The sequence below is a fragment of the Parambassis ranga genome, chromosome 19, assembly GCF_900634625.1.
Source record: "Parambassis ranga chromosome 19, fParRan2.1, whole genome shotgun sequence".
Taxonomy (NCBI): Eukaryota; Metazoa; Chordata; class Actinopteri; family Ambassidae; genus Parambassis; species Parambassis ranga.
In genome coordinates this window covers 15,190,301-15,206,888 of record NC_041039.1, presented here as the reverse complement: position 1 = coordinate 15,206,888, position 16,588 = coordinate 15,190,301, and the positions used below count along the sequence as shown (strand labels likewise).

Sequence of the window (16,588 nt, the reverse complement as noted above, 5' to 3'; positions counted from 1 at the left end):
CTCCGAACATCTATGGTAGATGCTTAATAAACTTGAACAGGAATCTCTTGCAACATATAAAAAACTTCACACATGCACCATCCCCTGTGTGCAGAAACCTTGATGTATAATAGTTCTGTAAGTGATACTGCACATTCCACAGTAAATCATAATGTCTGCATTTTATTTTCACCCAACCCTTCAAGAGAGAATGCACTTTTTGTCTATAAGAAACTTTAGACAGGAACATGGGAAATCCAATCAATGACCCACAGCTACCTGAGAAACATGGGAAACACAGTACAAGGAGGAGACATTCAGAGCTCTCCAAATATGACTCATCCCTCTGTGTTTTATCCTGCCCCCACTTCCACTTCTTGTATCCTTTTATTCAGTCTTTGTATGGATGTCTGGCTTCACTACACTTCAGCAGTCTTCTGGAAATCTCCATTAAGTCACTACAGAAGAGACAACAGTCGGCAGCAGCATGACTCCCACAGAACTGGGAGGCAAAGCCCCCGCTCCACCACCACCACCACCACCTCTGTAACACAATCCACACACTCCTGTAATCAGGACAAAACAGTCAGGCTGCCATAGAAACCAGAGGTTTGTGTCTGCACAACACTCGGCCCCCTTTTCTTTTCTTTTTTTTTCCTACTAGCGTTCACTCTAAGGTGAGGTCAGCCATGGAGAGTGGGAGGGGATACAGCAGAATGCCTTCTTATTGAGGTCAGACAGCGAGAGATGCATATATGCAGCGCTACACGCTGACAAGCAGGCTGTGCTCTGTTTTCTCCTCTCCAGCAGCTGGGGCGAATCATTAATGAATTATAAATGAATTCATGGTCTGTTTGTATCGTTTTCCTATTCTTTACAAACACCATCCTTCACCTCACACCCGTTCTTCCCAGCAGGAATGAGAAGCATCTTTCACACACGAGTCGTGGCATCCCTTCTATGGGCCGAGGCTGACGGGTGAGGAGGCTTCTCGCTGCCAGCTGACTGCTGCAGCCATGCCGTCAACGGACCACATTTAACCTGTGACGTTAATGTCAGCCCTCGTTTTGGCTCTACTTTAGCATAAGCACACGATACCCTACACACTTAATAGCACAACTTTAAATAGATATCAGGCAGCAATATTAATGGGACAGAAGACGGGCATTGGCAGGAGAGGTTAAAACAATACATTCTTTAAAATTGCTGGTTCAATGTGTTATATTACACAATTAAAAAAAGACTTACAGCATGTCAGGGCAGTTGTCAGGTTTGTCTAAGAGTCCTCCCTCCATGACAAAGCGCAGCACTTGCTCATTGGACATGCCCTGGTAAGGCTGCTCTGCTAAGGTTGCGATCTCCCACAAAACAACACCAAATGACCTGTGGCAAGAGAGGAAAAAAATATATTAATATATTAAATAAAGCCAGTGTCCACCTGATAAGATTGATTAATTGTTTGTTTTGATCAATAAAAACAAAATAGAACATCATATAGAATATAGAAATCATAGAAATCATCAATACTTCCTCCATCTAGGCCTGTTCTAAGCATGTGCCTGGCTCCTCCACAGAGCCATGTTTTTATGTTTTTATCTTTCATGCATTTTTAAGGTCACATGCGTGACTTTTTGACTCTTTTACAAGCTTAACGTCATCTTGAGCCTTGTCTCTGAATCGGACATAGTTTTAGAGAAGCTTAGTTTTTCACATCAACCCACAACTAAGGATCCAGCAGGTTGACCAGCTGCCTACAACCTGAGCACACCAACTGGTGTTACGACCACTTCAAGCCGCTGCATGGCACTGAGCCCTGTGACATCTGCTTCCTAGCTTGACACAGGCCTTCAGAAGAGCTGTGGGCCATTGTGAGAGGACAGCCGCACCAGCACTGAGGTTCTGATCCTAGTGAGCATCCAGCTCCACAACAACCTTCTCAGAGTAGGCTCAACATCCTCATACCTACACCTTGCTGAGGGTTGATGTGGAAGTTCTAATATTTACATTCCAACACCAATCCACAGTTTAGGATTAGTTCATTTTCTTCATAGAAACTTAACTGCATTCTCTTTATTACCATCACTCCAACACCATCCATTTCCTTCATTCTTTTATTTTATTCATTTTTATTTCCTATTTGTGTACATCTGTTATATTGACCCTGCATTTAATCTCATATTTTATTCTGTAGTTAATAAATATATTATCATTTACACCAAGTTGTTGTTGTGTGTATTGTTTGAGAGAATAAAGAGAGAGATTGATTCAATTGATTCTTTTAATAATATTTCCTTAATTTGAAGTATTACGGTCCCAGACTGGGTGGTGCCCCTTTTAAACAAGTGCATACTGTATTCAAAGCATAATCACGCAACATAACTGTTGACCCTTTGTGAGGCTACATATGTTTAGTCTGTTCATTTATGGTCAGACATGCAGACATACAGAGACATGTATGTTTGCATTAAATTCCATGGCAATGCCATCAGGCACATCATCAAATTAAGCAACTGTTTTCAGTATAGCTTTTTTCAGTGGGCTGTCAATATTTCCACCAATGGAGCCAACATGGCTTAAAAAAATTGAATGAATGCAGCATATGAAACAACCACTGTAACAACACTAGCCACTATACTGAATATACAGCAACACCAGCAACTACAAAACTAAACTTGACCAACGTTTATTTACTCTTGCTGGTAGTATATACACTCACAAAGTCTTAAAACAACCCTGTGACAACAGTACATATGCTGCAGAAGCTAGTGAAACGGTCTAATGCTGGGGTTTTCCTTCCTTCTTTGTAACATCAAAGAGGAGGATATAGTACACAAAATGTGGAGGTGGGTTTGTGCTGGCACTGCAACCACTCATTTGAGAACATCTGGAGCAGTTTAAGCCCACTCTGAAGGACTGACCCGTGGGACAATTTAAGTTGGGAAACAAAAACCTGCAGGGGAGCTGCAGTAGTAAACAGCTAAGGCAAGCTACAGTAGTGGTAAAAAAAACAAAATGGGACAGACCCAGCTGCACAAACTGTTTTAAAAAAGACAAATACACACCACAATATGAAGGCAGTACTGAAAGACTTAGAAGCCCCCCCCCACCCCCCAGATTAGAGCAGGTTCATACATGTATAATGCAGGGCTGTGTATGTGTGAGAGTGATGTGTTCTCATACCAGACATCAGACATTGTAGTGAACACGCCATCTTTCAGTGACTCTGGAGACATCCAGCGGACAGGCAGCAGGCCCTTCCCTCCTTTTCGGTAGTAATCCGTCTCATAAATATCTCTGGTCATGCCAAAATCTGACGAAAACAAAAAAAAATGAAGTCAGAGGTTGGGGAAGCACTAAATATCACTCATTCTGTGTGGGAGAGGAAGCTCCTGAGAGCTCATCTATTCCCCTCACCTCCTCCCTCCCCTCCGTCCATCTACATTAAGGCTCCATGGCCTCAGGCTCTCACTGAAATCCAAACACTTATTTTTCAAGGCCAGTGAGAGCAGGTTCAGCACAGAGCAACCTCAGGGAGGCCGACGGCATTGTGTCAGCTTGACCTACCTCCGATCTTCACAGTGAAGTCTTCTGCTACCATGCAGTTCCTGGCAGCCAGATCCCTGTGGACAAATTTGTTGGCATTTAGGTATGCCATGCCATCGGCGATTTCCCCTGCCATCTGGATCATCTTTTTAAGAGGTGGTAAAACCTGGCTGGTGGCATTCTGCAGCAGAGCAAAAGGGGGTGAGGAGAAAAACATGGGTTTAACAAGACAACCTGATGATCTTTTGTACAGAAGTAAAAGAAGGGGAAACAGGATTTGTGTATGTTCACATCCTCACTTCTTTCTGTGTGTGGGTATGTGTGCATGAGGAAAAGCTGCTTACTTCTTTGCGCAGAGAGCGCAGGTGACTCTTAAGATCTCCACGGGTCATCAGCTCCATAATCACCAAGGTTGGCTGTCCCTGAGAGACCACGCCCAGCAGCCGCACCTACAGTGATCACAACAGAGCACAGGTCAGCTGCAAGAGTCAAAACCCAGAATACACATTACATCAAAGCAGCTTTTCTTCATACAGAAATGTTCAAAACTCAAGAAAATGAGAAAAACAAGAATTCTCTCTAAAGTTAAGAGGTTTTCTAAAGTTGAATGGTGCAAAATTAGAAATTATTCTCAGCTCATTGTAACTTGTACTGCAAAAATGCAATTAGCTGGAATGAAGTAAAATTCTTTTTGAGAACAATGAAAGCAGCTTCCGCCACGCTGAAGAGTAGAGACCATTTTGTTTTTATTCATATTTTACTATATTAAATACATATATATATATACACACACACATATATATATATTTATAGAGAGAGAGCGAGAGAGAGAGAGATATCTTTAATTTAAATGATTTAAATCTAGTTTAATAATTGAGTGTTTGCTTCTCAGCTGCTAGAAAAGATAAAAAGGTTGTTACAGCAGCTTTCCAAAGGGAAAAACCTTTAACACATCCATTTAATGTAGTTAATGAGGCTGTGATCCGACTGATGGGAGAACATCCACAATCTCCAGGAGGCTGAAGCCTGCCTCAGGCTGTAGCTGCATGAGTAAAGGCAGAGTACTCACAGTACTGCTGACCTGTTGCCCTCTCTCTCTCTCTCTCTGTACATCTGCACAAATGGGGGTCTTGCTGTACAGTATTTTCTCATTCAGGTTCCTAATGGTAATGATTCATCTTACCACATGGTGACAGTTGAACTCCTTCATGACAGACGCCTCATTCAAAAACTCAATTCGCTCCCTCATGCTGGCTGACTCATTGACCGTCTTGATGGCCACTCGGGTCTCCGGTTCATCCTTGACCACTCCCTTTGCCATGCCCTCATACACCATGCCGAAGGAGCCCTGGCCCAGTTCTCTGTGCATAGTGATCTTCTCTCGAGCCACCTCCCACTCATCGGGGACATACACTGATACAGCACAATAGACGGCAAGTCAACACTACAATTTAGCACAGCAAAAAAATAACAGTGGAGAATGGAAATGTTTTTAATCCTTACTCTCTGCAGCACTGATGTACTCAGGGTTGACAGACGCATAAAGGACTCCATTCCCCAATCTGTCGCTGTTCCTGTTAACACAAACTTGTCTCAGTTAGCCAGGAAGAAGCTTATAGTGAGTCTACTAATTGCCACGTTGATAAAAAAAAACATTTACTCTTATTAACATTACACTGGCCACTATGCTTCATGAGCATAGTGAGTGGTGGAGTTTAAAAACACTTGCCTCTTTTTGTTGACGAAGAAGAGAATAGTGGTAAGGCTGGCGATGAAAAGTGTCACCAAGATGGGAATTATGATGACCAAGTAGAATGTAACACCACCGTCTCCTGTCAGGACAGAGCAGGACACAAAGGGTGATCAGTGAAGGTGTCATATGAGGAGCAAAATAAACAGAAAACAGGAAGGGTTGCATTACGACTAGGTGGATGCACATAGAAGAACACGCTCTCCGTCCAGGAGCCATTTCCTGCTAGTGAAGTGGCACGGACACGAGCGGAGTAGTTGCCTGATCCCAGATTAGTCAGCCGGGCTCCTTTGTGCTCACGGTACTGCTGCCGTGACACACACCTGTGCTTCTCGGGCTGGTGGAAAACAAACACAAGGTCATTACTGCATGAAGTAAAGAGCGAGGTCAAGGTCAGGTATAGTGTGTAAAAACTGGATTTTCAAACTTTCTAAAATATGTTTTTCTTATTGTAAATTATAAGTAATACCTGACACCCACAATCCAGGTTTGACACTAGAACTTATGGTTGTATATGTAGTTTGTGATAAATCTAAGTTCAAGTTTTTACTTATTTATGTATTTATTTTTACTAGATGAAAGTAAAAAAAAAATCCATTACACACAAATGCAGATGTAAAACATTTCACAGTGTATTTATATTTTTAACGCAGCACTTCATGCGTCATAAAACATGTCTGAAGGGACCTACATTTAAACCCAGCCTGGCTCACCTCAGTCCCCAGTCGAAACTTGATCTCGTACATCAGGATGAGTCCGTTGGGCATGATGGGCTCAGGCCAATGCAGCACCACACACCCCTCAACCTTGTCACTCCTCTCGTAGATCACTTTTCCAGGGATGTCATCTGCCTTGACTGGGAAAGGGACACATTTGCAATATTACAAAATAAGGTTATACAAGTGAAGAAAAAAAAAGGTTTTTGAGGTTTTCCTCACCTGCAGGTTTGGTCCTGGCGAAGACAAAAGCTCCAGCACTACACCGCCCTACCTCCTCATTGCAGGCATGGATATCAAGACGGTACACGGTGAAAGGCCGCAGGTTAGGGATCTCTAAAAAATCTTCTCTGCTCTTGTCCTCTAAGAAGGGGTACTCTATGACAGGAGGAACACCATCTGTGCTGTTGTCCCCTGAGCCAAGAGTGGTATTCCCTCTGCCGCCCTCAAGAAACAGAGTGGTGTTCGCAACACCAAAAACGTCTCTGCGACGGCGGTCTGGAGGTCTATAGAGACACAATAAATAATGAATGAATAAAAACACAAGTAAAACGTTGATTTAAGTACAGCAAACACTATTAAGGCAAAAAAAATGGAAAAAATGCAGTACAACCTGGAAATCACATTGTAACAAAAAACTGTAAGTTTATAACTCCCAAAAGCTGAAATATCTCACTGGAGCGGGTGGAGTGAGCATATACTCTCACTGTAAGTGTGTAAGTGTGTGTGTGTGCGTCCAGATGCTGCATACTGCTCCCAGCGGTGCTGTGTAGAAGGATGAGGTCAGACGGATCATTGCAAAGTGGACAGACAGAGACGAGACAAAAAAAAAAACCAGACAGATTTTTTCCACAGAAGAGAAAAACTGCGATTTTCCAATCAATAATAAACGAAGTGACACAGACAGTCTGAGCTGAAATGTTCAATCATGTTTGTCTAATGATCAGCTGGCAAACACACGTGGCTCTGGGGTGCTCATAGTGCAGATGATGAGACTCCTGGACGTAGTCATTAATGGGGACAAACAGGCGGTGATAGCTGTGGCAGTAGCTGCACCTGAGAAAAGCCACCGGGCCTGCTTGGTAGCACTTCAATAATAGTAGAGGAATTACTTTGACCTTTATTTGTGTAAATGTGCTACTGTAGCAGCCTAAAATGTCGGTGTGCTGTGAAGCTGCAGCTATTACCGTACATTATCTAATATTTATATTATTATATTATTACTATTATTATAATATTTTATTTGAGTGCCTGACCTAAAAAAACATTAAAAAGTCATTAAAATGTCCCCACAAAATCTTTTTTAATCATACACAAGACAATACTTAAACAATACATCTACAAGAATTTGTGAATTTAAGAAGCTGAAGCACAGTTTCAGTGCTATAGATCATAATGTGAACTAATAATGTGAATTTTGTGTTTGAGCAGAGAAGTGTAGAGCCACGGACAGATACTTGGGAAGGACCACTCACACTGTCATGTCAACATTCTTCTCTGACAGTTATAGGTGGTGCAGTCCAGCACATACTGACAATACATCATAAATATATGAAACCTGACAGCACTGTGAGGAGAGCCTGATTAACAATGGCTACAGCAGTAACCTGTCATAAAAGATGAGTAGAGATGCATCGGGGAAGATGAAGATGAAAGACAAATCTTAGGATCCTGACCTCATCTGTCTCTGTGTAATGGAATCCAGAGAGACTGCACACACATCAGCAGACACACAAAGATCTCTAGACCTGATAGAAGAAGAGCTAACAGCCAGTGAGTCCTTATCTATTAATCACAAGTCTCAACAGCAGGTGATTACAGTAAATAAAAGCTCCAGTCAGCTGATAACAGGTTCTGCATCTCACTACAAGGTCTACTTAAACAGACACTGGCAGCCATCCTCTCCGTGCAGCCGTCCCTCCTCTCATCTGGTCTCCTCCAGTAAATCAGTCTGCCTTCCTTGCTTTCTGTGTGTTTTCTTCCGCTGATAGGGTTCTTCCCCCATTCATTTAAATTCCAGATGGATTCACTGTACATTTCCTGGCAGCTGTCTCACTCAAGAAAGAAAAAAAAAGTCTCAGACAAAGAGAGCGTGCAAGAGGAGGAGTAGAGTGGAGTGTTGAGTCAAGGGGGACAGAATGGAAAACATTTCCTCTTCTTTCTGTTTCTGTTTTCATGCACCCTCTTCCCCCTCACCCAGGGTCTAAACCCTGAACTCTGTAAAAAAAAATTCCCAGATTTGAAACCGTTTGCCTGGAGTGGTTTGTAATAATGCTGGCTGTGTTACAGTGGAGAGGCTGTGCATTCCCTTTGCAGCAGGCGACCAAGGGTTTCTAAAGAGCTGTACCATAACAAATCGACACAGCCAGAAAGGAGAAGAAGAGGAGGAAGAGGAGGGGATATGATGTGGGTAAAATTACAAATGTAAGGTATATATATTGATCCTATATGAGACACAAAAAGGACATAATGATGTTAAAGCTGTGTGTATTTTACTCTAATGAAAGCAGACTGTGTGTGACTGTCTATCTGAGGAGTGTGGGAGAACTGAGTGGAGTCTTTGAAACAGTGAAACATACACAGCCACGAGCAAGTTAAATGATAACACAACACAGATGTCAGTCCCTGTTGTGGGGAACAAAAGCCTAAGCAGCCAGTGTGCAGCCAAACTAGGCCCTTCAGACTCCTTAATCACATCTCTCTCCTGGGTTTGTTTGTGTTGCCTAAATTGCTGCCTGTTAGGTCCTAACATCCCATGTGCCACCATTGCCACAGCAACAGAAAGCCACAAGAGCACTACGGAGGCTTTGGATCCCACTCAGCATGTCTCCTCATCTGCTCCACCCGACAAAAGGGCCGGGCACAGCGGGCCAGCTCAGCCCCTGTCCGGTCCATCTATGCCCCTGTGCTTGGATCCTGACGAGCTCTACAGAGGAGCCGCTACAACCGCTCCACCAACTCAGTCCTCATTTTTGACTCATCAAGCTAAACATGCTTTGATGACCATCTCCACATGAAAGGAGCCACAGACTAAAGACAGCTGAAGGACATCACTGCAGGACTGTTGTTGCATCACCACTCCTTTTTTTACATTACCTTGGCAAAAAGATGGCATTGTGGAGGAAGTTCTCAAAAACTTTAAAGAAGACACGGTCATCCTTCTCCCGGTCCTTCTCCTCAGGCGTCTTCTGACAAGCACAGCATGGTCCGTTCTCTCTCCCTGCTGTGTCTGACTTGGTGGGCTTGGAGTTCTCTTCCATGTCTGTGATTCCTGAAGCTGGGATCCGGATTGGGATTTTCAACTCTGTTTAAGAAATCAAAGACAAAAAAATGGTGTTTAATGACATTTCAACTATTATCTAAAGAAATCTAATTTTCCATTAAGGGTAATATGAATAAAGAGTTTTTTATTGAGATGGTCCAGAAAGTAAAATGCACTGATGAGCCATCAGATTGACTATAATGGGAGACGCGTACATGATAGCAGATTCTGATCAGTTCTCTCGTCACATAGTCACCAAACTAAGGTGGGAAAGCTAAGACATTTAAATGCTTTGTTGAATGAGTAAACAGACCTTTGGAGCAGTAGTTATGTTGGTAGAGCTCCCTGTCTTCAGGTTGCTGCTGCCAGCGAACCAGGAAATAACTCAGATTGCCGTTGGGAAAAGCCGGAGGCGACCACTTCACCACCATCATGGTAGAAGAGTTGGCATAGGCACGAGCATCTCTGGGCATAGATGGTGCTGGAACAAGACAGACGAAGGTCATCAAAGGTTACAGTAACAATCAATATAGCAAATTATAATAAAAAAACAGATTGGTTGCAGGTTCAGTGAGGAGAGACTTACATGACGGGCGAGTACGGATGTAAATAATATCACTCTTTGCTCCGCTGATGTCTTTGACCTCCGTCTGCAGTTTGTAAACCTTTACAAAAATGGCATACTGTGTCCAGGGCTTGAGGTGTTGAAGATGTACTTTTGGGTCAGTGTTTTTATCTTCAGGAAGATCCACGTCCACCATGTGCCAGCTGTTTGAGCGACAGCCATCCTGCCCATCAGTCGCTGTGATGTTCTGGAAAGGACTGGGGAGGACACAAAAAGATGTTTTTACATTGGTTAGGGTTAGCCTTGGCTAAAGGCACTCTGTTTTGTCTGCTTTAACTTGGACTTGAGGCTTAATTGATTAGAATACAGAGGTCAGAGGTCACTGTGACCTCTGAAAACATATTTTTCCCCATAACCTAAATCATACATTAAGGAATTTCCTTAAATTTGGCACAGACTTCTGCTAAGACTAAGAGATGTAATGATCTGATCAGACATGAAATCAATCCAAAAGCTAAAACACAGATATGTACACAGATAAGATAAACACACAAAGTAGCAACAAGTGTAAAATGTGCAGATATGATCCTTTTTTCCCACAGTTAATAGTGTAGTTAATAGTGTATGGGATTTTGTTATGTGAAAAAAGGCTTATTTTGGTCAGTACAGAGGTTAATATTTATCTTCTGAGTACTCACGACTCCTTGTAGTAAACTATGGAGCTGATAAGACCTCCAAGTGCCTGGTAGCGCTCCCATGTCAGCCTGATTGAATGACTTGTTGTGACATTAGACTTGAACTTCAAAATATAGCTTTCACCTGTCATGACAAAGAAAGAACCCCTGTAAGCATGGTATTTATTTGCTCACAGATTGCTCACATTCAGCAAAAAGTAGAGCTCAATCAATAAATATACTCACAGCTGGCTCTTTCACCATTATTGAGGAAATCGCCTTCCTCAGGCTCCACAGATATGCCTGTTTTATCCCACATCTTGCGAATCTCATTCAGGCAAAGCTTGGGGTTCTGACGGAAGAACAGACGTCCAGACCGAATAGTCAAGTTGTGTTGACTCCAATCCCACAATGACTGCAGGTCCTGGTTGTTGACGGCGGAGAATGAATACATGCTGGAAAGAAGGTTAAAAACACATGATATAGTGCAGAAACCGCTGAAGATTTTTAGAAATGTGGCTTAAAAACAGCTTTTTTGGCCACCTGGTGGCAGCGCTAAGCACAGACAAAAGGTGGACAGGTTTGTGTGTCAGCTTAACAAAGAGACTTGTGTTTTCACAGAGGACATGAAACAGAAACAGTGTCATGTTAACACTCTTATAGCTCTGGCAGTCCAAGTAACACAGCAGAACACCTTCAGAGTGAAGGGAATGCCTGCCATCCTCAACAGCATTCCTCTGACTGAAACTTAACCCTGGGAGAAACGATAACAAGAAGGGCGACAGGCTTTCCCATGACCCCATTGGCCATCACTGAAAAAAACTTTCCCTCGTATCTTAGACTGCTGCTGATATCACAGCGAACAGACCTGAGACTTTCCACTCAGCTTATCTAGCCTGTGTGCATGACTTTGTGCATCATTTTAAAGTGAAGGTAGCATTTTGAATTATCAACTCATGTATAAAAGTCACTTTATACTCATGTCCTTTTACTTCCCTACCACTACACACATCAATGCAGACAGCCATGTGTGAAAAAAGGGCAGACAGGCCATACTTGTCAATAAGCTCCTGCCCACTGATCTCGCGGAGACTCTTGAGGAAGGACAGCGAGCCAAGTGCATGGGAGTGCCGAATCTTCACATAACCCGTCACCTTCTGGATCAAACCCATGAAGTTCTCCAGCTCTGAAGCTATGTTATCTGGAGATTAAAAACACATACGCACACAATTAAAACAGTGTATGAAAGCCACATCACAAAAACATCCAGGGCCTCTACTGCTACTATGATATCCATATGAGCACTTGGTTATTTAACCTTTATCATATGTGGAGATTAGCTTGTGAGCCACCCTATCAGCTAAGCAAATAAACAGCATTATAACATATTGTAATAACTGGGTTACAGTCCAGGAAGCAGCTGTAATGTTGATTTTGTGGCCCTTTCACTGTAAGTGCATCCCAGCTTGTAGGAAAGTTAGCGAAAGACGACGATATAATATGGCAGAGCAGATTGTAAGTTAAATATTCTGTTGGCAAGCGGTTACCGGTTTGAGAGCAGAGAATGTGTATAATCTGCTTAGTTGCAGCTGATGTAGTTTAGTCCACTAAAAATTCCTGGAATGTATTGTAGTGTAGTCTGCTAAGCTCTGCTGGAAATGTTGTGCACTCACTTCCGCGGCGAATGTTGATGTCCAGGTTGCCTTCGATTACGGTGCATTCCTTCAGAGACTGAGCAGCATCCACGGAGTCGATGACAGGGGACGTGCAGACCTTATCGCACAGGCCGTTGCAAGCACTGCATAGCATGCTGTATACAGAAGAAGTAGAAAGAACAAGTGGAGTGAGTCAAAAAGAACAGGCATGAGGAAAAAAAAAAGAGCGAATTCTTCCAGTTCTGTTGAAATCTGTACACTCCCTGACAACTCCTGAGCACTCATGCAAATAAAATCAGTGCTTGATACAAGGTCACCTCTCACACGGACAGTTTAATCTTTTATGGAGCCCTCAAATGAATTCTTGTTTCGTGAGAGACTGACTCACTATATTGACCTTAGAGACAAAAAAGCAACTGCAAAGCCAAAAAATATCCAGCAGCAGATTCTTTGGAAACGGAAACACAAATCAGAGAGGAAAACCGTGAACAAAAAGTCTTCTATCCCGGCCTGTGTCAAAAAAAGGAAATGTCAAGTGGATGGAGTGTTAGGAGTCTCTTCCTTGAGTACTGTAAATTCTAGCAACAGTGATCTATGTTCACTCAAAACAGTCTTAACTCAAATCATTAATAGTTCAGGATGATCTGAACTTCTAGCCTTTCCGGTTGTCAGCCCTACTTTAAGACAAGAATTTGTGGAAGAGCCAGGTCATGAGAAGTTCAGCTCAAGGATACTTCATGCAAATGAATTCATTATGCATGAGTGCACAGTGAGTACAAGCTGCTTCAGTGTGTGTGAATCCTGAAGAATAAACACATCTATTTGCTGGATTTTAGACAGGAAATAATACCAGGATCTGCAGCTCACAGATAATATTTATCCATTTAGTGAAACCTTACCGATTAGTGTCATTGCGTGTGAAGCCAGAGGGACAGTCTGGCATGCATTCTCCATTGTGGATGACAAAGTGAGTATCACTGGGCAGGTGTACTTGAGAGCAGAGTTCCATGGTGATGCAGCGCCAGCCTTCGAACATGTAAGTGCCCGCGGGACAGTCCGGCACGCAGCGATCCTCGTGGTTGTAGTGGAGGCAGGCAGAGCAGGCCATGTCGTTGTTGGGTTCAGTGCAGCTCCCCAGGCACTGGCTGTGGCAACACTCCCCCTTGTCTGTGCAGGCAAGCTTGCAGTGTCCAGGGCACACTAATAAAGACAGAGAAAGATGCAGAAGGAGTCAAGTCGCTGCTGAGGTGGGCGTTAAAAGTCCACAACAAATAGTACAGTACAGCAGGTTGATAAAGAACAGATGAAAAATGTCAAATAGAATCACAGAAAAAATCAAAAGCAGAATTACAAAATAGTTTGGGAACAGGCCAGAAAAACCAACAAAAGGACATATTGAAGATACTTTCAGTACAAAGGGAACTGAATTAAAGGTAGTTAAAGGAGCCAACAACATATTTTCACCACAAACCTTTTTCATCAATGCTTTTATCCAAAAATTTTTAAAAAAAATCCTGTTTTTGCCTGAAGATGTTGATGCAACAGTGTTTATTGCTGAGGCTTTGTTAGTGCTGGACTGCATTATATTGAGTGTGTTTCTGATGTGATACTCTGCCCATATATAAACATGAGGGAAGGAAGAATATTAGGAACACACTTCTCTGGAACTCTCTCACAATCACATCTGTAAATTTGCATGTACATGAGCACAATATAATCTGTGATAAGAAAGAAATGTGTTGAAGTGTCAGAAAAACGTAATCAGCCCGCAAACAGAGCTGGAGAGTGCCATCACAAATTACATGGAGACGCACCAGGGCTTGAGCATCTGAGAAAGAATCTTTCCAGACTGTGAGAAAAATTGACAAAAATCAACTGAGTGGGGTGTTTTAAATTAAGCTTGAGCAACATGAATAATAGAAGCTCCTCGCTGTTTACTGGGCATTACTGAGAAACCAAAACACACAACAATATGTTATCAATAACACACAGCTTTCTCTCTGTTGCTCGGTACAGACGGCACAGTTGACAGATCCTGACAGATTGATGTTGCAGAACTTGCAACTCGATCATTAATGGATCTGCCGGCTTCATCACTAGAAATTCTTACCGAATCCAAACTTTAATGCAGAAGAGTCAAAAGATAACAGGAAACACACAATAATGATTAACAGACACAACTAATTAGATCAGGGTGTGTTTGTAGTCTTCTTTATGTTATTTCTCTCCAATTTAAATGAACATTGATGCACAAAAAGAAGGCGTCTGGTTTTAATGTTCAAAAAGATTTTGTCCTGTAGACAGTTCCTTCAGGAAAAAGCAGACGTAAAGGGAAGAAAACAGACCTTTCCCACTGCTAGCTAATCGTGAGACACTGCAGGCAGGGGTGCCCTAGTTTCAGGCCAGTCCACTCCATACAAAAAGCACCTGGAGTGAGAGTGTGTGTGTGTGTGTGTGCCATTTGAGGCGTCTGAATCATATGTGTATCAGATAATAAATCTATAATGGCTTCTTCTTTGGTTAGGCAAAATTGTGCAAACAGAAAAGCGCCGTCTGGCCTCCACACCCCTGTGTTGTTTATATTCTTGGGGCTTTAACTGTTTACTATTTATCATTATGCTCTTTGTTACCGCTGCAAGACAAATTTCCCCACATGGGCAATAAAGCTGAACTGAACTACACTGAACTGAAGTGAAATAAGAGGCACTTGTGGTTCCTTAGCAACCGTCTCCTGGTGCAAACTGAGAGCTGACAAATGAAATGTACACACGTATACAAATACAGACATTTTACCACTCTCCTTCATGTATGTTATCATTAGTAAGATTACAGCAACACATGAATACATATATAGATATTACACTAATGTCTCTGGGTGAGTATATTATCTTCATTATTCATGTTTTTCTTTATAAGGTAAAATCACTTCCACCTCCTCAAGCTTCTGAAATATGTTTTTTTTTCTTTTAGGAAATGCCTTCATGTTTCTTCTTGTAACAAAAGAAATCATAGTCCTGACTGTTTTCACACAAGGAAAATCTTGTGGAATGGATCTGACATTTGTTTTTTCTTTAACACACTGCTGTGACCTCAGAAAGGTGCAGTCATAATTCTGTCCCAGTAAGAAAAAAGAAAAGAACTTCCCGTCTGTGAGGATATTTTCAAGAAGGTACCAGTGAGTAGGGTATTGAGCTATATGGCCTTTCCTGTGCTATGTATAGCTTTTTAGTACGCACATGTTCCGTCACACTCGGGGTTGAGTGGCTCTGTGGTACTTTACAAATAGTATATGCAACTACTCTGGATCTGGTCCAAAACAAATGGCAAAGCTTCTTTTTTAAAACGACAGCATCAAATGCCAACACACACACGGGTTCTCACATAACAGCTGTGATTTGATTGGAAATGTGATGCGGACATTAGTGTGTTTAAAGCAGGCAGATTAGTGTTGCACATTTGCAGAGAGAGAGAGAGAGAGAGAGAGAGAGAGAGAGGGAAACATAAACTTCATTTTCTTGGAATCCTACCAAAAGGGGGCAGCCAAGGCAAACTCTAATGAGCCTCATTGGAGGAGGTCCTCTCTTTCCGCATCATTTTAACAGATTCCTCAATGAAGAAAAATTCCAAACATGCACACCTTCCGCCAGAGAAAAGTAGAGGGGGGGCTGCATTAATTCCATATAAGTCGACCCAGTTTCACTGCATGACCAAACAACTCATGGTATCAAGGATACAATCCTCTATTTATAGATGCTCCTAATGCGGCTCTATTTGCACACTGCTGCTCTCTACACATAGCTATGCAAGGCATTGTAGGTTTCCACTACTTCAAAGGAAAGGGACTACCTAACAAGGGGCTCCACTTAAGATAAATCGTCATCATCCCTGTAGTCCCCCGAGTGGTTTAACAGCGGCAGGAAAGGATCGGAAGCATCAGCGGGCTGGGGTTTGACCCTGTTTAAGTGCACACAAATGAACAACAGAAACAAACAAACAAAACTTGGAGGCTGCAGAGTCGAATAAGTCAAACTGCTGGGGTTTATAATGTAGTTCTTCTCATACGGTAGTTACACAACCCCCCTCCCCTCCCCTCCCTCTCCCTCTTGCTCTTTCCCTGAGCAAACACAAGTCAGGTCAGACACCATAGCCAACCACCAGTCTGGCCCTGCTGTTCACTCGAGCACTGCGACACCAGGAGTGGCCAGGCACATTTCATCAATAGTAAACGAGACAACAGTCAACAGAGAGGAGTCTTCTTCTCAGTACCATCCCTACAACCACAATGACATGTAGACAAGAGCAGGGGAAGAGGCAAGAGGAGTTCTGTGCATTGGTCTTTTTTTTTTTTTTTTGCTCTAAAGGTATGCTCCAGTCGCTGGACTATGTGAAGAATCTGCAGAATGTTCTAGGCAACAAAGATTCAACAGGGAGAATGTTAATCCAC

General features: G+C 42.6%; 1 protein-coding gene across 1 annotated transcript in view; it reads right to left on the bottom strand.

Annotated features, from left to right (window-relative positions):
• igf1ra (insulin-like growth factor 1a receptor) overlaps positions 1-16,588 on the bottom strand; it is a 63,778-nt gene that overhangs the window by 6,539 nt on the left and 40,651 nt on the right. The window contains exons 3-20 of the mRNA XM_028431828.1: positions 13,044-13,344; positions 12,163-12,299; positions 11,546-11,690; positions 10,736-10,944; positions 10,514-10,634; positions 9,837-10,072; positions 9,564-9,731; positions 9,085-9,292; positions 6,211-6,494; positions 5,986-6,128; positions 5,444-5,609; positions 5,252-5,354; positions 5,026-5,096; positions 4,706-4,935; positions 3,867-3,971; positions 3,544-3,703; positions 3,160-3,289; positions 1,228-1,362 (exon numbers count right to left, since the gene is read on the bottom strand). Of these exons, the coding sequence (XP_028287629.1) occupies positions 1,228-1,362; positions 3,160-3,289; positions 3,544-3,703; positions 3,867-3,971; positions 4,706-4,935; positions 5,026-5,096; positions 5,252-5,354; positions 5,444-5,609; positions 5,986-6,128; positions 6,211-6,494; positions 9,085-9,292; positions 9,564-9,731; positions 9,837-10,072; positions 10,514-10,634; positions 10,736-10,944; positions 11,546-11,690; positions 12,163-12,299; positions 13,044-13,344 (3,052 nt within the window). The remainder of the gene's footprint in view (positions 1-1,227; positions 1,363-3,159; positions 3,290-3,543; positions 3,704-3,866; positions 3,972-4,705; positions 4,936-5,025; positions 5,097-5,251; positions 5,355-5,443; positions 5,610-5,985; positions 6,129-6,210; positions 6,495-9,084; positions 9,293-9,563; positions 9,732-9,836; positions 10,073-10,513; positions 10,635-10,735; positions 10,945-11,545; positions 11,691-12,162; positions 12,300-13,043; positions 13,345-16,588) is intronic.